At 43.6% G+C, this 24,322-nt stretch overlaps 1 protein-coding gene and 1 pseudogene across 7 annotated transcripts; one reads left to right on the top strand and one right to left on the bottom strand.

Annotated features, from left to right (window-relative positions):
- On the top strand, positions 1-23,405 carry Kpna1-ps2 (karyopherin subunit alpha 1, pseudogene 2; annotated as a pseudogene).
- On the bottom strand, positions 19,133-23,807 carry Crlf2 (cytokine receptor-like factor 2). Of its 7 annotated transcripts, none has more exons than XR_015636492.1 (8): positions 23,600-23,785; positions 22,395-22,506; positions 21,720-21,880; positions 20,853-20,986; positions 20,515-20,706; positions 19,980-20,106; positions 19,772-19,856; positions 19,133-19,429 (listed from the first exon to the last, which is right to left on the bottom strand). XR_015636492.1 is itself a non-coding variant. In NM_134465.2 (8 exon segments), coding segments are annotated over 8 exon segments (1,083 nt in total). In that variant the 5' UTR covers positions 23,711-23,807; the 3' UTR covers positions 19,133-19,219.
- Between the last annotated feature and the right edge of the window lie 515 nt (positions 23,808-24,322).

The following is a 24,322-nucleotide window of genomic DNA, read 5'->3' as shown; positions in this document are numbered from 1 at the left end:
ACCCGCTACGCAGCTTTCCTTCCTCCTTGTTCCTGCAGCACCAACGAGAATGCTAACTCAACACCTGCCCGGCTTAACAGATTCAAGAACAAGGGGAAAGACAGGACAGAAATGTGGCCTCGCCGAATAGAGGTTAATGTGGAACTTAGGAAAGCTAAAAAAGATGACCAGATGCTGAAAAGGAGGAACGTCAGCTCATTCCCTGATGAAGCTACGTCTCCACTACAGGAAAACCAAAACAACCAGGGTACTGTAAATTGGTCTGTTGAGGACATTGTTAAAGGTATAAACAGTAACAATTTGGAAAGCCAGCTCCAAGCTACTCAAGCTGCTCGGAAACTGCTTTCTAGAGAGAAGCAGCCTCCTATAGACAACATCATCCGGGCTGGTTTGATCCCAAAATTTGTGTCCTTCTTGGGCAAAATGGATTGTAGTCCCACTCAGTTTGAATCTGCTTGGGCGCTCACCAACATTGCTTCTGGAACATCTGAACAGACCAAGGCTGTGGTGGACGGAGGTGCTGTCCCAGCATTTATTTCTCTCTCGGCATCTCCCCATGCTCACATCAGCGAGCAAGCTGTGTGGGCTCTTGGAAAGATTGCAGGTGATGGCTCAGTTTTCCGAGACTTAGTTATCAAACATGGTGCAATTGACCCACTGTTGGCACTTCTTGCAGTTCCTGATCTGTCATCCTTGGCATGTGGTTACTTACGGAATCTTACCTGGACACTTTCAAACCTCTGTCGAAACAAGAATCCTGCACCCCATTAGATGCTGCTGAGCAGATCCTTCCTACTCTAGTTCGACTCCTACACCACAACGATCCAGAAGTATTAGCAGACTCCTGCTGGGACATTACCCACCTGACTGATGGGCCAACTGAGCACATTGAGATGGTTGTGAAGAAGGGAGTTGTTCCCCAACTTGTGAAGCTTCTAGGAGCTACTGAACTGCCCATTGTGACGCCGGCACTGAGAGCCATAGGGAATATTGTCACCGGAACAGATGAATAGACTCAGAAAGTGATTGATGCAGGCTTTCCTAGTCTGCTAACAAACCCCAAAACTAATATTCAGAAGGAGGCCACATGGACAATGTCGAACATTACCGCCAGGCGCCAGGACCAGATACAGCAAATGGTGAATCATGGCCTCGTTCTGTTTCTTGTTGGTGTCCTCTCTAAGGCAGACTTTAAGACACAGAAGGAAGCTGCATGGGTTATAACCAATTATACCAGCTGCGGAACTGTTGAACAGATTGTGTATCTGGTTCATTGTAGAATAATAGAACCTTTGATGAACCTCTTGAGTGCAAAAGATACCAAAATTATTCAGGTTATTCTTGATGCCATTTCAAATATCTTTCAGGCTGCAGAGAAACTAGGTGAGACAGAAAAACTCAGTATAATGATTGAAGAGTGTGTAGGCTTGGATAAAATTGAAGCACTACAGAGCCATGAGAACGAGTCTGTATACAAGGCCTCGTTGAACCTAACCGAGAAGTACTTCTCAGTGGAGGAAGAGGAAGATCAAAATGTGGTGCCAGAAACTACCTCTGAAGGCTTCGCCTTCCAAGTTCAGGATGGAGCTCCCGGGACCTTTAACTTCTAATGTCCAGCCAAAGCACAAAGTTGTTAGGTATGGGCTGTGCTATGCTGTGTTCTCATACATTTGTCTTACTGTTTCTCTACTAAGAACTCTTTTTAAATGGGTTTGTTATTGTAGCACTTTTTACAAAAGAAACTATACTTGAACAGTTATAAACTGTACATACTTTATGAAGCTGTCCTCTGAGTTTATTTCTATGTGGAATTTCGTACCCTGTTGTGTCCTGTAAATAAAGATTAAGTTCCATTCTTCTTTAAAAAAAAAGAATATACTGATAATAGTTTTATCTATTTCTTTTATGTTTTAAATTAGTACATTAATATTTCAATTAGCTTATTTTATGTACACCAACTGATTGACATTTCACTCTGTCCATTTTTAATGACCAACTATGAATATTGAAAATATATTGAAGAAATGTTGGATAAATTCTGAATATCTAGTAATTCAAAAGAAAAAGAGCTGATAGTTAACTGTGTGCAAAACCTACAGAGATTGCAAACTGTTGTTTTTTTATTTTGCTATTTTCAATTTGACACTAAATACTGTAAAGAGACAGAGGGAACTTTTTTTTCTGATAAGAGACAGATTTTATTACAGAGATTTGGTCCATTGGGGAACACATTGTTCTTTTAATTCTGAAAGAACTTCTGAATTAATATTAATGAATCATCATGTTTGGAAGACATAAAGTAGACCCAAATACTGACTATTATCTCATTCATTGCATAAACCTCTAAGTTTATAATAAGGGACGTGGCAAACTTGAAAGAAATAAAGGAGAGAGACAAAATCTCTTTCTTCAACTCCTAAACTTAGGCATTCAAGTTTACTTTTCATAAAGTGGAAACTCCCAGGAGCATTAACCTCACAACAATAGTCTATTATCATCAGGAAAACTATTAAATTCTTCATATTATTTCTCCCATGTCATCAGTAAATACAATAATATGGCCAAAAATTGTCTTTTACATATGGGATAATGTCAAAAACAGAAAGAAAGAAACATCATTTTCTGAAAAAAAAAAACACAAACAAAAAAATACTCCCACAACGCATACAATACACCATAAGGTTTTTGGAATTACTGTCCAATAAAATAAATGTCAGTCCCCAAAGTGGCCATACATCACACCCAAAATTATTTTCCAAAGTTAAAATTGGACCCTTTGGTCTTCTTTGACAATTCTTTTTCCTTCATTTCACAAATGTTCGATGAACAATTATGATTGTTAAATATGTTAGAAACACAATAGTAATTCAAGTAAAAAAGATTCCTTTGACTACGGAGTTTTATCCTACAGAATTTTAAAAGTAGGGTATAAATAAATCAATATATCCATAAGCAAGACAATTTTACATGGAAAATGCAGAGGAGAAAACAACATAGAGTAGGAAAGAAATGGCGGACTCTACTTCAGACTGAATTACAAGAAACCTCCTTTCTTAGAAGGTGATAATTTGCAAAGATGTGTCTAGCAATAGGTAAAGAGCCAAGATCTGACAGATGTGATGCAGAGGGACCAGAGGCAAGAACAGTCTTCAGAACAGGGTGGTGCTGAGTTGCTTGAGGAATAAATGGAGTATGCGTGGAGCTGCAGCTGCAGAAATGCTAGACCCTGAAAACACTCATCTTCAGTATATGAAATACTTTTTGTTCTGTTGTGGCAGACTTGCCATCTCATTTCTTTTCTTTTTTTTTCTCATATTAAGCTTTGATTTATTTATTTATTTCTCATCTTTATTAACTTGGGTGTTTCTTATTTATATTTCGATTGTTATTCCCTTTCCCGGTTTCTGGGCCAACATTCCCCAACCCCTCCCCCTCCCTCAGAAGATGGAAAAATCTCCCACGCTCATGGATTGGCAGGATTAATATAGTAAAAATGGCCATTTTACCAAAAGCGATCTACAGATTCAGTGCAATCCCCATCAAAGTACCAATCCAATTCTTCAGAGAGTTAGACAGAACAATTTGCAAATTCATCTGGAATAACAAAAAACCCAGGATAGCTCAAACTATCCTCAACAATAAAAGGACTTCAGGGGGAATCACTATTCCTGAATTCAAGCAGTATTACAGAGCAATAGTGATAAAAACTGCATGGTATTGGTACAGAGACAGACAGACCAGTGGAATAGAATTGAAGACCCAGAAATGAACCCACACACCTATGGTCACTTGATTTTTGACAAAGGAGCCAAAACCATCCAATGGAAAAAAGATAGCATTTTCAGCAAATGGTTTGGTTCAACTGGAGGTCAGCATGTAGAAGAATGCAGATCGATCCATGCTTATCACCCTGTACAAAGCTTACATCCAAGTGGATCAAGGACCTCCACATCAAACCAGATACACTTAAACTAATAGAAGAAAAACTAGGGAAGAATCTCGAACACATGGGCACTGGAGAAAATTTCCTGAACAAAACATCAATGGCTTATGCTCTAAGAGCAAGAATCAACAAATGGGATCTCATAAAACTGCAAAGCTTCTATAAGGCAAAGGGCGCTGTTGTTAGGACAAAAGGGCAACTAATAGATTGGGAAAAGATCTTTATGAATCCTATAACTGATAGAGGGCTTATATCCAAAATATACAAAGAACACAAGAAGTTAGACTGCAGGGAGACAAATAACCCTATTACAAAATGGGGTTCAGAGCTAAACAAAGGATTCACAGCTAAGGAATGCTGAATGGCTGAGAAACACCTAAAGAAATGTTCAACATCGTTAGTCATAAGGGAAATGCAAATCAAAACAACCCTGAGATTCCACCTCACACCAGTGAGAATGGCTAAGATCAAAAACTCAGGTGACAGCAGATGCTGGCGAGGGTGTGGAGAAAGAGAAACACTCCATTGTTGGTGGGATTGCAGACTGGTACAACCATTCTGGAAATCAGTCTGGAGGTTCCTCAGAAAATTGGACATTGCACTACCTGAGGACCCAGCTATATCTCTCCTGGGCATATACCCAAAAGTGTTCCAACATACAACAAAGACACAAGTTCCACTATGTTCATAGCAGCCTTATTTATAATAGCCAGAAGCTGGAAAGAACCCAGATGCCGTTCAACAGAGGAATAGATACAGAAAATGTGGTACATCTACACCATGGAATACTAGTCAGCTATCAAAAACAATGACTTTATGAAATTCATAGGCAAATGGATGGAACTGGAAAATCTCATCCTGAGTGAGGTGACCCAATCACAGAAAAACACACATGGTATGCACTCATTGATAAGTGGCTATTAGCCCAAATGCTCAAATTACCCTAGATGCAGAGAACACATGAAACTCAAGAAGGATGACCAAAATGCAAATGCTTCACTCCTTTAAAAGGGGAAAAAGCATACCCTTGGGAGGGAATAGGGAGGCAAAGTTTAGAACAGAGGCTGAAGGAATGTCCATTCAAAGCCTGCTCCACCTGTGGCCCATACATATACAGCCACCAAACTAGATAAGATGGATGAAGCAAAGAAGTGCAGGCTGACAGGAACCGGATGTAGATCTCTCCTGAGAGACACAGCCAGAATATGGCAAATACATAGGCAAATGCCAGCAGCAAACACTAAACTGAGAATGGGACCCCTGTTTAAGGAATCAGAGAAAGAACTCGAAGAGCTTGAAGGGGCTTGAGACCCCATATGAACAACAATGCCAATTAACCAGAGATTCCAGGGACTAAGCCACTACTCAAAGACTATACATGGACTGACCCTGGGCTCCAACCTCATAGGTAGCAATGAATAGCCTTGTAAGAGCACCAGTGGAAGGGGAAGCCCTTGGTCCTTGGTCCTGCTAAGACTGAATCCCCAGTGAACATGATTGTTGGGGAGAGTGCAGTAATGGGGGGAGAATGGGGAGGGGAGGGGGGGAGTTAGGGGGATGTTTGTCTGGAAACTGGGAAAGGGAATAACATTCGAAATGTAAATAAGAAACACCCAAGTTAATAATGATAAAAAAAGGATTAATTTTAAAAAGTGAATACATCAGCTAAAAATGTGGATTCTAAAAGTTTCCTGTCACTAAACAACCAGGAATTCCACAACATATGAGAAGGCAAAAACTACAATTGATTGCAATAGAAGAAGGAGAATACCAGCTCAAAGTCTAGAAAATATTCTCAATGAAACAATAAATGAAATTTTCCCTAAAGTAAAGAAGAAGATGCCTATTAAGGTACAAGAAGCATCCAAAATGCCAAATAGATTGGACAAAAAAATGTCCCTTTGCCACATAATAATCAAAACATTAAACATGTAAAGGAAAGAAACATGAAAAACTGCAACAGAAAAAACAACAAAAAGAAAAACCACAAACAAGTAACATATAAAATCAGACCTATAAGATTGATACCTGTCTTCTTAATGTATACTATGAAAGGCAAAGGATTTGGCCACATGGGCTACAGAGTCAAACAAACCACACATGATGTGTCTACAAGCAAGTCAATGGTCCAAATGATTTGGGCAGATTCAGCCATGATAATGAAGTTATTCAGAGGTCACCTTCTGATCTAGTAAACAAGGAGCTTGAAAAGAGACCTCACAGGTCGCTAGATCTGGCTGATGCTTCCCATCCAGCCCCATAAAGGACCAACCACCACAGCCCCCACTGCTCAGCTGCCTGGTCCTTCCCATTGTGTGCAGTGACCCTGTGCTCACCATGTCTTCACTTTGGAGTTTACTTGAGGTCCCCTGCAGCACCCAACAGCAGTGCTCAAAGCAGAACAAGGAAGAGCATTTGAGCCTACACAGCCAAAAATGAATGTGTAGCAAGGCACTCAGAGGAACCCTCCTCCTCATCTGATTGGCAGGACCACCTGGAGGCCTTGGCCAGTGAGTGAGTACTCGTCAAGTTTAAAGTGTGCTTCCAATCCAGACCCAGACCTTTTCCAGATAAGTGGTTTTCACCCATTAGCATTTGTGCCTGACCTAGAGGACTCTTGCCCAACCCAGCCCTGGGGGAGGTCCCATAATTCCAGCTCAGGCTATTCAGCTGCTTGCTCCTTCCATTTGTGAACAATGATCCTTCAGTCCCTAGGACATGACTTCAGACCTTGCCTGAGCTTTCCTCGAAGCACTTAGCTTCCTTCTGTAATCAAGGTGAATAGCTTGCATAGCACATTACTCAGGTGCAGCAGAGGTATCAATCTGATCCACAAGTAGAAGGGTGCCGAGTCTATCGATATTAAAGAGGGTTTTTTTTCTAGAAAACAATAATTTTGTTTTGCATCTTCATACTTGTCCCAGGGAATCTGCAGCTCCCTTTCACCAGATGATAGGTATGAAACAACACAAGGAGAAAAACTGGAAACAGATGACAAACACTGTGGAGCACAATTGTTAGCCAGCAAATCTTCCTCAATGGCACAGTGGAGAAAAACAACAGTTCTATTAGTACAGGTTCTCTAGATAAATATACCTCATCTCATAGAGAGAATGGATCTATGTATATAGAAAGGAGATTTAAAAGAATGTCTCACAGACAGTGATCTACCTGACCCAAAACAGTTGTTGGCCTTATCCACCTGGCCAAAAACAGTTGTTGGCCAAGGGAAAGGAGAAAAATTAATGACTCATTGAGTTCATGTTGCTGGATATCTCAGCAGATCTTCAGTACTTACCAGAATTCTGTAGATATAAGTACTTACTAATGCCAATTTTAAAAAACAAATAAACAAATTATCTTGCCAAAAAATGTAGGGCAAGTAGATAAAACGAAAGAACTATCCTATTTAATGGCCTTTATGTATGTATATTGTCAAAGAATCTATTGCCTAGATTAAAGGTGGATCTTAACATCTCAAACAATCAAGATTAAGCAAGAATTTCTCACTTCAAAAGGTATAATTAAGAAATATCCCCTTCAGGGGAAGCCCTGGGTCCTGCTAAGACTGAACCCCCAGTGAACTAGATTGTTGGGGGGAGGGCGGCAATGGGGGGAGGGTTGGGAGGGGAACACCGATAAGAAAGGGGAGGGGGGAGGGGGATGTTTGCCCGGAAACCGGGAAAGGGAATAACACTCGAAATGTATATAAGAAATACTCAAGTTAATAAAAAAAAAAGAAAGAAAGAAAAAGAAAAGAAATATCCCCTTCAGTAAGCAGCATTAGAGTTACAGTTAGGGGATTAGAGGGCCATGTTTAGGATCGGATGGGAGTTGTTAGGATTAGGGTTAGGTGGCTAGGAAATTTAGGAGTGAAGGTTAGGATAGAGTTAGAAGTTTAGGGTAAGTTTCAGGTTTAGGCGCAGGGTTAGGGTTAAGGTAGCCACCATTATTTTTTTTTTCTTTTTTTTTCGGAGCTGGGGACCAAACCCAGGGCCTTGCGCTTGCTAGGCAAGCGCTCTACCACTGAGCTAAATCCCCAACCCCGCCACCATTATTTTTGATGGTCCCACTGAGTCAATAGAATCCCTATTACACTAAGAAGAAATATTAGGGTTAGGGTTAAGCTCAGGGTTAAGGAAAGGGATTTGTTCTGCTATGTGAAATCAGCTTCTATATTTTCTCTCATCTGCCTTCCTAGTCCTCTTTTTCATTGTATCAACATCTTCTTTCCTGCCCCAAGGAAAGTAGAGCCTGGAATGCCCTGATGAGGAATATCTTTACTATGGGGCCCAGTTCACACAGAACAGAAAATCACTACTTCTTTGGTGGTTCTAAGTTTCACTGAGAGATACTCATAAGGTGGAAGCAATCATGGGACTCGGTGCTCCTCTTTGGTAATTATATCATAAATAAAGCATAGGCCATGTGTACAATATAACTCACATTGTACAAGCTAAAATGGTGGCCAATTATTCTTGATGTTCTCACTGAGTCAATAGTATCACTATTACACATTAAAAAAAATCAGACCTACAGGGTATTCATTTCGTCTCTTAGTGGTTTTTTTGTTGTTGTTGTTGTTGTTGTTGTTGTTGTTGGGAGCCAGAGTACCCCCATGAGAGCAGTCTGTGTAGCCAAGGTGAGAGATCAGTGTGTGCAGGCAAAGGAACACGCATTTATGTTTAATATGTATAAAAACTTTCTCAAGAAGAGCTTTGTTTGCTGAAGTGCTTATAAGCTGGAGCTACAGAAATAAACTTTGAGTCTTCATCAGCACAGTTGTCTTGGCTCCATGATTCTTTCGTCCCATCTCACCCAATTACAGTTCCTCTCCCCTTAGGCGATCCCTGCTCAACCTAGAGCTGCTGGAAGGCCACAGGTAGCTCCTGAACAGGGACCTGAGTACAGAGGACCTCAATGAGAATTGCTGCATTGATCACAGTGTTCTGGGAAAATGAAACTAAAAGAAATCGACTGTGGGGTAAAAGGTAAGTCCATGAATATTATCCAGTTCTCACTTTGGGGCTGCTAGGAAATTTTGGTTTTTTGTGGGCCTCATTTTTTGCTTGCTGCTGTAAGGACTGTACCCATCAAAAGTAAAATAGAAAGCAAACAGTCAGACAGGCTAGGTTGAGCATGGTGTCTTACCCAACACTCATTCACCTAGGGAGATTGTAGTAAATGGGACAGGGCAAAGCATTCATTAGCAGTCTCAAAGGACTGTTACAAGTGAGAGGAGCAGGGTTTAAAGAACAAAATTTGGAGAATCTCTTAACTCATGTACACACTGAACATGGCTGCCGGAGCAAAGAATGGTATATATACTAACTTGGAAAAAAATTTGAATACAGTTAACAGGTCATTACACAGTTCATGGACCTCAAAAGGTCCTGGTAGATATTTTTTTTCTTTGTGGGCTTTTAATTAAGGATGTTTTGGACACTCACCGTTTCTTGGCTTGATTATTACTGTTTCATGTTGAAAAGAGAAAATGGTTAAGATGTTATCTGCTGGCTACCCACCCCTTGATTTAGTTTTAACTTGTTCAGAAAAGAAAAAGCAGTCTCAATTCGCACAACAAAAACTGTTAAGTTGCCCCGGCACCTGTAGCTGGGAGTCTACCTCAGCTGGAGAAGCCCTGCTAGAGGTAGATTGTCTGCACAAGCTGCTCTTAAAGGAGCCAGCAGCTTCCCAGCTCCTATGGTAAGGAAGCTAATGGCTGTTTTTTCCTAGAGAAATCTCTGCAATTGTGTTTACTGGCTTCAGCAGGTGACAAGGTGCTTCTCTCTTAAAATTACAACAAGAAACAGTGAGAAAATTTTGTCTGGATTAAATAAGTAAATGTGTGTAGCCAGTTCATGTTTGCTTCTGGCTGGTTTAAAAGTATAAATATGCTCTGCATGTCTTGATTATAGAGTACTGGCTTATAAATTATTGGGTATGATTAAAAATTGTAATATCCAGAATGTTAGCTTAAAACTGGTAATTCACTGTTGGAGTCATTCTAAACAACAACATGTGGCATGAGCCAACCCAGGGAAACAATTCTCTAAAGGTACCTCTAAATTAAGATACTATTTTATGTAATTTGTTCTAGAAACCAGAATTATAAAACTTAGTATTTAAAACCATGTCTCTATAATAAGGTATTAAAAGCTGCACTATGATGAATTCATACATAAAAACTGGCACAAACTTTGTAACAAGAACATAATTCACTTGGTATTGATTTTAGTGAGAATGAATTGTTTATTCTGTTGAAAATTGAGATTTGCTTTCCAAAATTATGGTTATGCTCTAATATTGCAAAAGAAACACACACACACACACACACACACACACACACACACACACATGTTCCATTAGCTGTAGTTTATAATTCAATCAAAGGTCAAGACTTTAATTCACCCATATTTGTAATTATGAAAAAAAATCTGGAAATCCCATGGAGGGAGAGAGCTGGGCCCTCAGAAGTACAGGCACTCCTGAGAACTCAGAGGAGACTACTTTCTGCCCACATTCCTGACCCAAGAGGAAATCACCTAGTACCATCTGTGCCTCCTGAGCACAGGGACCTGAGCACCCTTCAGGTTTCTGCCTGCACTGAGAGCTGAAAGACAGTCATCAGGAGCACCTACACACCTAAGAGCAGAGCTCTCTGTTCCCAGATGCAGCTGAAAGAAAACAGGTCTACAGAAGTGTGACACACAGGCCTACAGGAGGGTCTAGCCACTGTCAGAGACAGCAAGACAAGCTAACACCAGAGACAACCTGATGGCGAGAGACAAGTGCAGGAACCTAAGCAACAGAAACCAAGATGAGTCAAGTTCTCCCACCAAAGAAAATAATGGATATACAAACACACTGGAAAAGCAAGATAGAATTAAAGTCACATTTTATGATGATAATGGAGGACTTTAAGAAGGACAGAAATAACTCCCTTTAAAAAATACAGGACAACACAACGAAACAAGTAGAAGCCCTTAAAGAGGAAACACAAAAATCCCTTAAAGAATTACAGGAAAACACAACCAAACAGGCAAAGGAATTAAACAAAACAATCCAAGATCTAAAAATGGAAATAGAAACAATAAAGAAAGCACTAAGGGAGACAACCCTGGAGATAGAAAACTTAGGGAAGAGATCAGGAGATATAAATGCAAGCATCACCAACAGAATACAGGAAATAGAGGAGAGAATCTCAGGGATAGAAGATGCCATAGAAAACATTGACACAACCATCAAGGATAATGTAAAATGCAAAAAGCTCCTAATCCAAAACATACAGGAAATACAGGACACAATGAGATCAAACCTAAGGATAATAGGTATAGAAGAAAGTAAAGATTCCCAACTTAGAGGGCCAGTAAATATCTTCAACAAAATTATAGAAGAAAACTTCCCTACCTAAAGAAAGAGATGCCTATAAACATACAAGAAGCCTAGGGAACTCCAAATAGATTGGACCAGAAAAGAAATTCTCCCTATCACATAATAGTCAGAATGCCAAAACACAAAACTAAGAAAGAATATTAAAAGCAGTAAGGGGAAAAGGTCAAATAACATACAAAGGCAGACCTATCAGAATTACACCAGACTTCTCACCAAAGACTGTGAAAGCCAGAAGATCCTGGACAGATGTCATACAGACCCAAAGAGACCACAAATGCCAGCCCAGGCTACTACATCCAGCAAACTCTCAATTAATATAGATGGAGAAACCAAGATATTCCATGACAAAACCAAATTTACACAGTATCTTTCTACAAATCCAGCCCTACAAAGGATAATAGATGGAAAACTCCAACATAAAGAGGGAAACTACACCCTAGAAAAATCAAGAAGATAATCTCCTTGCAATGAAACCAAAAGAAGAGAGACACACAAACATAACTCCACCTCTAACAACAATCACTATTCCTTAATATCTCTTAACAACAATGGACTCAATTCACCAATAAAAAGACATAGAAAAAGACTGCATATGTAAAAACGACCCAGCATTTTGCTGCACACAGGAAACATACCTCAGAGAAAATGACAAACACTACCTGGGAGTAAAAGATTGGAAAACAACTTTCCAAGCAAATAGTACAAAGAAACAAGCTGGAGTAGCCATTCTAATATCGAATAAAATTTACTTTCAATCAAAAGTTATCAAAAAAGATAATAAAGGACCCTTCATATTCATAAAAGGAAAAATTCACCAAGATGAACTCTCAATCCTAAATATCTATGCTCCAAATGCGAGGGCACCCATATTCATAAAAGAAACCTTACTGAAACTCAAAGCACACATTGCACCTCACACAATAATAGTAGGAGATTTCAACACCCCATTCTCACCAATGGACAGATCATGGGAACAGGAATTAAACAGAGATATAGAGAGACAAACCAAATGGACTTAACAGATATTTATAGAACATTCCATTCTAAAACAAAAGAATATACCTTCTTCTGAGCACCTCATGGTACCTTCTCCAAAACTGACCATATAATCGACCACAAAACAGGTCTCAAAAGATACAAGAAGAGAGAAATAATCACATGCATCCTATCAAATCACCATGGACTAAGGCTGGTCTTCAATAACAACAAAAACAACAGAAAGCTCATATACACATAGAAGTTGAACAACACTATACTCAATGATAACTTGGTCAGGAAGAAACAAAGAAATTAAGGACTTTTTAGAATTTAATGAAAATGAAGGCACAACATACCCAAACTTATGGGACACAATGAAAGCAATGCTAAGAGGAAAATTCAGAGCTCTGAGTGCCTGCAAAAAGAAACAGGAGATAGCATACATTAGCAGCTTGACAGCACACCTGAAAGCTCTAGAACAAAAAGAAGCAAATTCAACCAAGAGGAGTAGAAGGCAGGAAATAATCAAACTCAGGGCTGAAATCAACAAAGTAGAAACAAAATGACTATACAAAGAATTAACAAAACCAAGAGCTGATTCTTTGAGAAAATCAACAAGATAGACAAACCTTTAGCCAGACTAACCAGAGGGCACAGAGACAGTATGCAAATAAACAAAATCAGAAATGAAAAGGGAGTCATAACAACACAAACTGAGGAAATTCAAAAAATCATCAGGTCCTACTACAAAAGCCAATATTCAACAAAACTGGAAAATCTGGAGGAAATGGACAATTTTCTAGAAAAATACAACGTACCAAGGTTAATTCAGGAACAGATAAACCATCTAACACTTCCATAACTCCTAAAGAAATAGAAGCAATCATTAAAAATCTCACAACCAAAAAGATCCCAGGCCAGATGGGTTAAGTGTAGAAGTCTATCAGACCTTCAAAGAAGACCTCATACTGTCCAAACTATTCCACAAAATAGAAACAGACGAAACACTACACAATTCTATGGAGCCACAATTACTCTTATACCTAAATCACACAAAGACCCAACAAAGAAAGAGAACTTCAGACCAATTTCCCTTATGAATACTGACACAAAAATACTCCATAAAATTCTTGCAAACCAAATCCAAGAATACATCAAAACGATCATCCATCATAATCAAGTAGGCTTCAGGGATGCAGGGATGATTTAATATACAGAAATCCATCAATGTAATCCACTATGTAAACAAACTCAAAGGAAAAAAATTACATGATCATTTCATTAGATGCTGAGAAAGCATTTGTAAAAATTCAACAACCCTTCATGATAAAAGTCCTGGGAAGATCAGGAATTCAAGGCCCATACTTAAACACACTAAAAGCCATATACAGCAAACCAGTAGCTAACATTAAACTAAATGGAAAGAAACTTGAAACAATCCCACTAAAATCAGGGAGTAGAAAAGGCTGCCCACTCTCACCCTACCTTTTCAACATAGTACTCGAAGTCCTAGCCAGAGCAGACAACCAAAGAAGGTCAAAGGGATACAAATTGGAAAGAAAAAAGTCAAAATATCACTATTTGCAGATGATATGATAGTATACTTAAGTGACCCCAAGAGTTCCACCAGAGAACTACTAAGCCTGATAAACAACTTCAGCAAAGTGACTGAGTATAAAATTAACTCAAACAAATCTGTAGCCTTTCTCTACACAAAGGACAAACAGGCTAAGAAAGATATTAGGGAAATGACCTCCTTCACAATAGTCCCAAATAATATAAAACACCTTGGTGTGACTCTAATGAAGCAAGTGAAACATCTGTATGATAAGACCTTCAAGTCTCTGAAGAAAGAAATCAAAGATGATCTCAGAAGATGGAAAGATCTCCCATGCTCATGGATTGGCAGGATTAATACAATAAAAATGGCCATTTTGCCAAAAGCAATCTACAAATTCAATGCAATCCCCATAAAACTCAACTCTTCATAGACATCGAAAGAGCAATTTGGAAATTCATTTGGAATAACAAAAACCCAGGATAGAGAAAACTACTCTCAATGATAAAAGAACTTCTGCGGGGAATCACCATCCCTGACCTCAAGCAGTATTACAGAGCAATAGTGATAAAAACTGTATGGTATTTGTACAGAGACAGGCAGATAGATCAGTGGTATAGAATTGAAGACCCAGAAATGAACCCACACACCTATAGTCACTTGATCTTTGACAGAGTTGCTAAAACTATCCAACGGAAAAAAGACATTTTCAACAAATGGTGCTGATTCAACTGGAGGTCAACATATAGAACAATGCAAATGATCCATTCTTATTGCCCTGCACAAAGCTTAAGTCCAAATGCATAAAGGACCTCCACATAAAACCAGATACACTCAAACTAATAGAAGAGTCTTGAACACATGGACATTGGAGAATTTTCCTGAACAAAACATCAATGGTTTATACTCTAAGATCAAGAATCAACAAATTTTATACTCATAAAACTGCAAAGCTTCTGTAAGGCAAAGGACACTGTCATTGGGACAAAATAGCAACCAACATATTGGGAAAAGATCTTTACCAGTCCTACATTTGATAGAGGACTAATATCCAAAATATACAAAGAACTCAAGCAGGTAGATGCCAGAGAGTCAAATAACCCTAAGAAATGACAGGGCTAAAGAGAAAATTCTCAGCTGAGGAATATCGAATGGCTGAGAAGCACCTAAAGAAATGTTCAACATCCTTAGTCACTGGGGAAATGCAAATCAAAACAACCCTGAGATTCCACCTCACACCAGTCAGAATGGCAAAGATCAAAAACTCAGGGACAGCAGATGCTGGTGAGGATGTAGAGAGAGAGGAACACTCCTCCATTGTTGGTGGGATTGCAAATTGGTATAACCACTGTGGAAATCAGTCCGGAGGTTCCTCAGAAAATTGAACATTGCACTACCTAAGGACCCAGCTATACTTCTCCTGGGCATATACCCCAAAGATGCTCCAACATACAACAAAAATACATGTTCCACTATGTTAATAGTAGCCTTATTTATAATAGCCAGAAGCTGGAAAGAACCCAGATGCCCTTCAACAGAGGAGTGGATACAGAAAATGTGGCACATCCACACAATGGAATACTATTCCGCTATCAAAAACAATGACTTTATGAAATTCATAGGCAAATGGATTGAACTAGAAAATATCTTCCTGAGTGAGGTAATCCAATCACAGAAAATCACACATGCTATGCTCTCACTGATAAGTGGATATTAGCCCAAAAGCTCAAATTACCCAAGATACAATCTGGAGACCACATGAAGCTCAAGAAGCAGGATCACCAAAGTGCGTATGCTTCCACTCCTCTTAAAAGGAGAACAAAAATATCCACAGGAGGGGATATGGAGGCAAGTTTGGAGCAGCAACTGAAGGAATGGCCATTCAGAGCCTGCCCCCACATGGGTATACAACCCATATATATAGAGAGAGCCACCCAAACTAGATAAGATTGATGATGCCAAGAAGTGCATGCTGACAGAAACTGGATATAGATGTTGCCTGAGAGACATAGCCAGCGCATATCGAATACAGAGGTGAATGCTAGCAGTAAACCACTGAACTGAGAACAGGACCCCAGTTGGAGGAATTAGAGAAAGGACTGAAAGAGCTGAAGATGCCTACAACCCCATAAGAACAACAATGCCAACCAACCAGAGCTTCCAGGGACTAAACCACTACTGAAAGACTATACATGAACTGACCCAGGGCTCCAACTGCATATAAAGCAGTGAATAATAGCCTTGTTGGGCACCAATGGAAGGAGAAGCCCTTAGTGATGCCAAGGTTAGACCCCCAGTGTAAGGAAATGTTGGGGAGCAGTAGGTGAGGTGAATGGAGAGGAGAACACCATTATAGAAGAAGGGGATAGGTAGGTGATGGGGGCTTATGTCTGGTAAACCAGGAAAGAGAATAACACATGAAATGTAAATTTAAAAAGTAAACAAGAAAAATGGGGGAAAAACGAACACATAGAGAAACCTTATGAATGCAAGCATTTGCAAGTCAAAATTATGTACAGCAACATAAAAGATAATATACAAAGGAAAAACCACATGAATACTACCAATGTGGTAAAGCCTTTGCATATCATAATTCTTTAGAAATACACAAAAGAAATCACACTGAAGTGAATCATTATTAACATAATCAGTGTGATAAAACCTTGGCAATTCACAGTCATCTCCAACTACATAATAGAAGATATTCAAGAGGGTAACCCTATGAATGTAGTCAGTTCATTAAGCCCTTGCATGCCACAGTGATCTCCACATATATAAAAGAACACATGCTATAGAGAAACAGTATGTATGTATCGAATGAAGTAAAGCCTTTCCAGGACACAGTCATCTCTGAATACACAAAAGAAAATGTGCTAAATAGAAGCTTTACTAAAGTAATCAATGTGATGAAGCCTTTGCATATCATGGTCATCTCCAAACACATTAATGAGCACAACATAGTGGAGAGCTCAATGATCGTAGTGAATGTAGTAAAGCCTTTGCATGTCACTGTACTATCCAAATTCTTAAAGGAACACACACTTTAGAGAAACCTTGAATGTACTAAATGTGAAAAAGCCCGTGCATATCACTATGGTCTCCAAAGTCATAAAAGAATACAAACTAGACAAAAATCTTGTGAATGCACTCAAGTTTGAAAATCATTTACATGCAACTGTAGTCTCTGAACACATAAAAGAACACATACAAGAGAGAAACCTTATCAATATAATCAATTTGGTAAAGCCTTTGCAAGTCATAATCATATTTAAATGCATGAAATAATTCATAGTAGAAATAAACCGGTGATTTGAATATGCTTGTCTAAGAAATGGCACTATTAGGAGGTGTAACTTGTGGGAGTTCATATCTTTCTGAAGGAAGTGAATTACTATTGTGGCTGTCTTTCGACCTCTGGTCGGTACAAAATAGCCCAGAATACTACTTGGCTGGAAGACAGTCTCTTCCTGGCTTCCTTCTCATGAAGATGCAGAACTCTCAGCTCCTTCTCCAGCATTATGCTGCCATGCTTCCTGCTATGATGCTAATGGACTAAACATTTGAAACTGTAAGCTACTTGTCGTTATGGGAGTTGCCTTGGTCAGTGTGTCTCTTCTTAGCAATGGAAATTCAAAGATAGAAGTTGGAACCCCAGACTAAAATATTGCTATGATAGGCCTGATTGTGTTTTTGTTTGAGGAATGTTGATTTTTAGACTTTGGATTTGCACATGCATTAAGGGCCATCCTAGTAGAAATATGGTACTCAATGATATTAAAGGAATGGTGGTGTTAGGGCATGATTCTATCCAGCGAAACTAATGGATTTGCAGTTGTACAGGAAAAGTGTATCATGTTAGGCAATATTATTACCTGGTTATTATTTTCATGTGGACATAAGGAGATAAAATTATATGTCAAATTGCAAGTGATGGATTATGATTACTATTCTGATGTGGTACAGGCCTTCAGTCCAAGGAGATGAGAGTCAAGCAGATTTCTGATTCACATCATCCTGGTACAGAACAAGTTTTATGTAAAGTGAATCTTAGGTTTTGTCAAAGTGTTACACAACTTTTATCCCAGCATTCAGGAAACAGAGCCATGCAGATCTCGAGTTCAATGTAATCTACAGAGCAAATTCCACAACAGCCAAGCTTAGACAATAGAAATCTGGTGATAATATAAAGAAGGGGCCATGTTCCAGCCCTTATCAAGCAGCAGAACTCAGCAGCTTTGTCCATGCGGATCTGGCTTTAGGAGCAAATATAGAAGGGACAACTGAAGCAACTGATGCTGTTTAGCTGTAGTTAAAAAATTAGCAATGATGAAGAAACCAGCATCACTGAGGTCAAATCTTCTGGTAACTGTTTTCTGAGAGATAAGCTGTGTCCCAGAGATAGCCAAGGTTAGACCTTGCCGTGCAGCTGGATGTGGACATGTGTGAGAATCATCCGGGTGTGGTGTTGTTTTCGAAGGCCTGAAGGTGTCAGGCAGGATAGCTGACTTTGCACCATGAAGTGAGTGCATGAGAAGTGAAGCCTTGGTGCAGGAGTGGGGTGAGCAGAAAGAACGGGTTCAGCAGGAGGGTGGAGTCACCGAGAACTTCGCGTGCTGTAGAGGGAGGAGAGGGAAAAGTGCCCCGGCTCAGCCCTTTGAGGAGCGGAGAGGATCATGTGTGGAACTGAGACACTAACAGGAAGCTGCAATGTTAAATGACACTGAGGTTGCCTTGAAGACCCTGAGACTGTGAGAAGCCAGAAGCCATGGCACACGTTTTCGGGAGAACCTATTTCTGGGTATAAAACATGCCCAAGAGAGAGAATTGTGCTGTGGTGACCAAAGCAGAGAGGAGCTGGAGATGGGAAGAGGCTTTGACAGCGGACATGGAGGTGCAGAGTCTGGAGATTGCCGGGCTGGGTCTGGTTTTGGTGCAGTTTTCTCTCACAATGGCGCTTAGGGCAGTGCAGTTCGTCCTGTGAGTTTGGGGGACAGGATGTGACGTTTGTTTTTGAAAACACAGGGGTTATAGTTTCATGAATCTCCAAAGCAGAAGCCTGTGAACGTCGGACGTCTTCCATTTCTGTGACTGATTTTACGGTGGGGACTTTGATGCCGGAGGTCAGGCGTTGTGCATTTGCTACCGGCCGGCTGTGACAAGTTCCCCGGGACCCAACCAATCAAGTAGGGCAATGCCCCCAGACCCTCCTCCACTGGCCACGTGCACGCTCAAGACAGATTATGCAAATGAAGAACAAGTCCAGATTAACAAATTCATATTTATGCAAATGAAGCGGGGCATAAGTGACAGCAACGAGGGTCCAGGCAGGGGTCAACACAGGGTTGTCACAGGGTGGTGTAGCCGCTGTCTCCCATCAGGAACGAGGCCCCGCCCACCGACATCAGGGCCCCTCCCCCAAGGCATGGGGACCCCGGGGCAATGACATCATCATCCTCCTGAGTTTCCACCCCCTTGGTCTGAGGCCGGATGACATCATCATCTTTGTCCTGCTCTGGGACCGTAGGGACAGCAGCCTGAGAATCTGCGATCCAAGCCTATGGGTCCGGGACAGAAAGTGGGTGGGGCTAAGAGAGGGAGTGCACATGATGGGCGGGGCTTCTACAGGAAATAGGTGGAGGAAACTTGGACTCCACAGAAGTGGATGGGACCTAAACATGAGGTAAGCAGGCCGCTATAGGAAATGGGTGGGGCATAGACAGGAAGTGGGAATGGAAGGGAGTGGCCAGGTCTGGGAGACTGGTGAGGAAAAGGGGCAGGACCTAAACAGCAAGTGGGCGGGGCCAAAACCGCTGGCTGTTGGTGGAGGTGGGCAAGGCCTCCCCTAACCCCGGGAGGCATCCATTGACCCTGCAACCCCTGATCCCCAAACCCGGTACCTGGAAGTTCCCATGATGTTTCTCGAAGAGGCCAGGGAAGGAGCCGCGGGGGTCGGGGACACCAGGCAGCAGGGCTTCCTTCACCCTAGTATCGGGGCGGGGTCAGGGATCACAGGTGAGTCAAAAGGCCACACAGACCCCTCGGACCCGGGCCGTGACCCCATGATCCGTGTCCCATCCCTGTGACCTCTGACCCCTGACCTCTCACCTGCGCATCCGCAGCAGGGCCAGGAGCAGCACCAGGGTGAGCAGGGCCACCGCAAGGCCACAGGCCAGGGCGAGAGGTGGGGTGGGGGTCCCGGGGGTCCTCGGGAGGGTGGGGCCAGTGCAGGAGCCTGGTAGGGAGGGGGCAGAGCCGCGTGAGAAAGATGCCGACCCTCAACACACCCGCTCTTCAGTCATCTCCATTCGATTACAGTGATATCATTGCTAAACCCCACCCAACCATGCGGCCGGCATTTAAGAGCCTGTGACATCATCGCCAGGCCCTGCCCCTTGCTTGACCTCCGTGACATCAATAAGCCCTGCCTACTGGCTGTCAAACTTTTGTGATAATGACATCACCTTCATGCCCCAGCCACTCCCATCTGTCCCCGGAGTCCCCAGAGCGATGACATCATTGCCAGGCCCTGCCTGCTTCCTGTTGGATATGACTGGAGCGTCAACCAACACCAAGACCTCACGCCCGAGCCCCGCCCACCCGGCTGTCCATCAGTGTAGAAACCATGATGTCATCATCCAACCTTGGGACCCCACATCGCCCAGTCTTCACCTGTGGGTCCCACTCCCTGCAGGCTGGCCACGCCTGTCCACTTGCTGGGCCGCGCCTCGGGGCCATAGTAGAAATCCTGGGGCGTCGCCCGCACCCGGAAGTCGTAGCAGCGCCCAGGGTCCAGCCCGCCCACTGTCAGGTTGCAGAATGGTGCAGAGGTCGACTGTGGGGATAGAGGGGGGTAAAAGGTCACAGTAAGGTTCATGAGTGTCCAGGAGGCAGAACAAGATGGCAGTTCATTGGAGGGCCACGCCCTCAGCACAGACCCTGCCCTTGACACAGACCCCACGCCCGGGCCCCACTGCTCGCCTGCCATTCAGGGTCGAAGTCATCTCTGTGCTGCACCTCATATTCCAGCCCAGGGTAAGAGTGGGAGGGGCAGGAAACAGCAACAGTGTCCCCTACCCAGCTCAGGGTGACGTTCCATGGAGGGCGGGGCCTCACTGCGGGGAGGATGGGGTGAGAACAGAGGGTGAAGTAAAGATAGAGCCACTTCCGGGTCACGGTCACATCTGGTTCACCGAGTCACTCCTGGGGCCAGACTAGGCTTGACCACCAAGACCCCACACACACACACACACACACACACACACACACACACACACACAGTGCAAATGGAGAGGACACACCCACTTCCTGTCACATGACCTCACTTCCTGTTACAAGATAGTCACTTCCCGTTAGGGCTCTACCCATATTCTTATTTGTCCCAGCCAACCAAGGCCCTCCCATCCTCTAAAAGGTCAAAACATACCTACTTCCTGTCTGACATACTCACTTCCAGGTTAAACTGCACCCATATTCACACCTGACCCTCCACAAAAGTTGCCCACATCATTCAATTTGCAAAATCCACACTTACTTCGTTCAGAAACACCCACTCCTGGTTTAGGCCCCGCCCGCTATACAATAGATTCTGCCCACCTTGACCTACCTCATCTTCTAATAACTGAACCACGCCCCCTTTCTGACGAGTAAACAATTTCCTCTTTAAGCCACGCCTCATCCTGATCTGGCCACGACCATCACAACCACAGTCTTTTTTTTTTGCTCAAGCCACGCCCACTTTTTCTCTGAAACGCATTCAGATTGGGACCCACCCATCAGTCAGGCCCCTCCCACTATACCTCAGGCCCCGCCCAGTACCTGTCCAGGCCCCGCCCCCAGGGCACTCACGCCAGGCCGATGCCTTCTTCTTCCGGGAGAACAGCTTGGCTCCGCCTCCCTCACGCAGCACCACCTCCAGAAGCCCCTTCCCCATGGGGAGGACACAGCCTGCTCTGACGCTGTCCAACAGAAAGTAGTGTGGGCAGGGCTGGGGGACCTGGTTTCCATACCTGCAAGTCCGGTATAGGAAGTAATGTCACAGCCATGGGAAATGAACAGGAAGTGCTGGGGAGGTCCTGGTTTTCAGGAAGGGGCCTGAGAGTATTGGACAGGTGGGGGCGGGGACTTGAGGGAACAGGAAACAGGAGGTGACATCACGGGACCCAGAGGGAGGGAAACTGGGGAAGAGGAAGTGCTAGGGAGGGTCTTGGAGTGAAGAGGAGGCCTGGAACAGGAAATGAGGAAAACGATACAACAAGTGGCATCACAGGCAAGGGTACAAATGGAACTGAGAAAACAGGAAGTGAAGGGGCAGAGTTTGGGGCAGAACTGACAGTGAGGAATAGGTACAAATGGAACTGAGAAAACAGGAAGTGAAGGGGCAGAGTTTGGAGCGGAACTGACAGTGAGGAATAGGCAAGGGGAATACGAAACCATGGGAAAGGAAACAGGAAATGGCATCATGGGCAGAATTTGAAAATAGGAAGCGGCCCTGGCTCCGCCCCTTCTCTCCCTGCTCCTCACCGGAACTCCAGGCTGAGATTGGCTGACAGCCCATGGTGGGCAGAGCCCGGGCCCCACGTGACTTCCACGCTCTCCAGGTCATGGCAAACAATGGCAACAGAGAGGGTGTCACCTGGGGGCAGGGCCGAGGTGGTGAAATCAGAGGGGCGGGGCTTATTCACTCCTGCCAATCATAAAACCTGGTCCTATTTGCATATTCATGAAGGACAAGAAGCTCATTTGCATTCCAGGAGACTGGAATCCTTATTCATTCACATATTAATGAGTGGAGGTTGAGTGTGCATGATGTCAGGTAAAGCAATCATTTGCACATCTATGATGCATAGAAATAATTTGCATATTCATGAGGTGGACAGGGCTCACTTGCAGATCCATCAGTAAATAGAGCTCATTCACATAAACATGAGAGATCCAGCACTCACTTGCATGGTGCTGACCCGGGAGCCAGAGCTGGTTTACGTATTTATTATGCAGCTTGGCTCATTTGCATATCTTCAACTTGCTGATTCAACCCTCATTTATATATTTATTGCAGGAGGGATGCTCATTTGCCTAGTTCGGAGTGAAAACCGCGATCATCATGAATATGCACCGAGGGGCGGGGATTTGCAAAGGATTACGCTGCTGCAGAGTGGTGCACTGTTGAGGTTCCTGGCGACCCCGAGAACATTTTGTCGCCAACCATCTTGGCTCCTTCTGCCCTCATTGTTGTGCTGGATACCCGCCACCATCTCGTTTTCTTGTGGCTCTGTTCTCATCACCATATTTCCTGATCTAACCCGCACACGCGGCGTCCCCGCCCCCATCTTGAATTGTCACTGCGGCTCCAACCCAGCTGCTTTCTTGCAGTCCCACCCTTCGACTTTCTAATCCCACCCACACCAATCTAGCCCAGCCCCTGCCAAGCCCTAACCCTGTCTCCATCTTGGATTTCCAGCCTTTATAGATTTCTTTCACGTTCTGACCCCGCCCCCGCCGCTATCTTGGATTTTCACTGCTGCTCCTACCCAAGCCTCCTCCTCAGCCCCGCCCAAGTCGCCATTTTTCCCCCTAGTTAAGTTGGCTTCTGCAAGGCCACACCCCTGAGGCCATCTTGGACTCTCTAACCCCGCCCGCACCACTCTAACCGCGCCCCCTACTCTTGGCCCCAACACTGCTGCCATCTTGTCCCCCTCACCCCGCCCGCCGCGCCACCCCAGACCTACCCCGCCCCGTCCGCTCTCACCGACGCCCCCTGTCCGTGGCGTCCTCGTCGGAATCGCCCCCAAGACCCGCGGCAGGAGCATGGCCACGATGGCCCAGGTCACAGCTCGCATGATAGGGGCGGGGCCTCGGCGGGGTCGCGAGTTCTAGGGTCGGCGCGATTGACAGTGGCGCCCGGGCACAGTGCCCAGCTCATTGGGATGCCACGCCTTATACACGCGCGTGGGCGGAGCCGGAGCGGAAGTGGGCGGGCACAGCGAGGGCTGAGCCAGAGGGGGTGATGTGATGCGTTTGGGGCGGAGCCTAAGATGTGGGCGTGACCTGAGTTGATTGACAGCTGTGCCTTAAGCAGGACTTGAGGTGATTGACTTGGGCCGTGGTCCGGGCTAGGATGATGTCAGAGGCCCGGGGCGGGAACAGGGGGTGGAGCCTGAGTGGTAGGTGGAGTTTAGTATGAGTGACAGAAAGCCTCCCTGGACCTGAGCCTTGTGGGCGGGGCATCAGTAATGCGCAAGGTCCAGGCCACCCTGTGGGTTTGGCTACGGTTTGGGCCTGAAGGTGGGTGTGGTCAGCTGGGGCCAGACAGGAAGTGGGCGGCGCATGAGCGGCTGATGCGTGCTGTGGGCGGAGCCTTCGTGAGATTGACAGGTGTGACGTGGGCAGGGCCAAGGCTGACTGACACCGACCTCAGAGCCCATATGACTGTGAGGGACTGTGAGGCCCCA

The sequence above is a fragment of the Rattus norvegicus genome, chromosome 14 (genome assembly GCF_021556685.1).
Source record: "Rattus norvegicus strain SHRSP/BbbUtx chromosome 14, alternate assembly SHRSP_T2T, whole genome shotgun sequence".
Lineage (NCBI taxonomy): Eukaryota > Metazoa > Chordata > Mammalia > Rodentia > Muridae > Rattus > Rattus norvegicus.
The sequence above is the reverse complement of the archived record's forward strand: the minus strand, read 5'-3'. Positions and strand labels throughout refer to the sequence as shown.

Coding starts and splice junctions, on each gene's coding strand:
- Crlf2 (XM_087582212.1), bottom strand. CDS start 23,710: ATGCGAGCTGTGACCTGGGCCATCGTGGCCATGCTCCTGCCGCGGGTC. Junction 20,987..21,719: donor GAAGAAGGCATCGGCCTGGC/GTGAGTGCCCTG, acceptor TCCTCCCCGCAG/TGAGGCCCCGCCCTCCATGG. Junction 19,857..19,979: donor GCCCTGCTGCGGATGCGCAG/GTGAGAGGTCAG, acceptor CCCCGATACTAG/GGTGAAGGAAGCCCTGCTGC.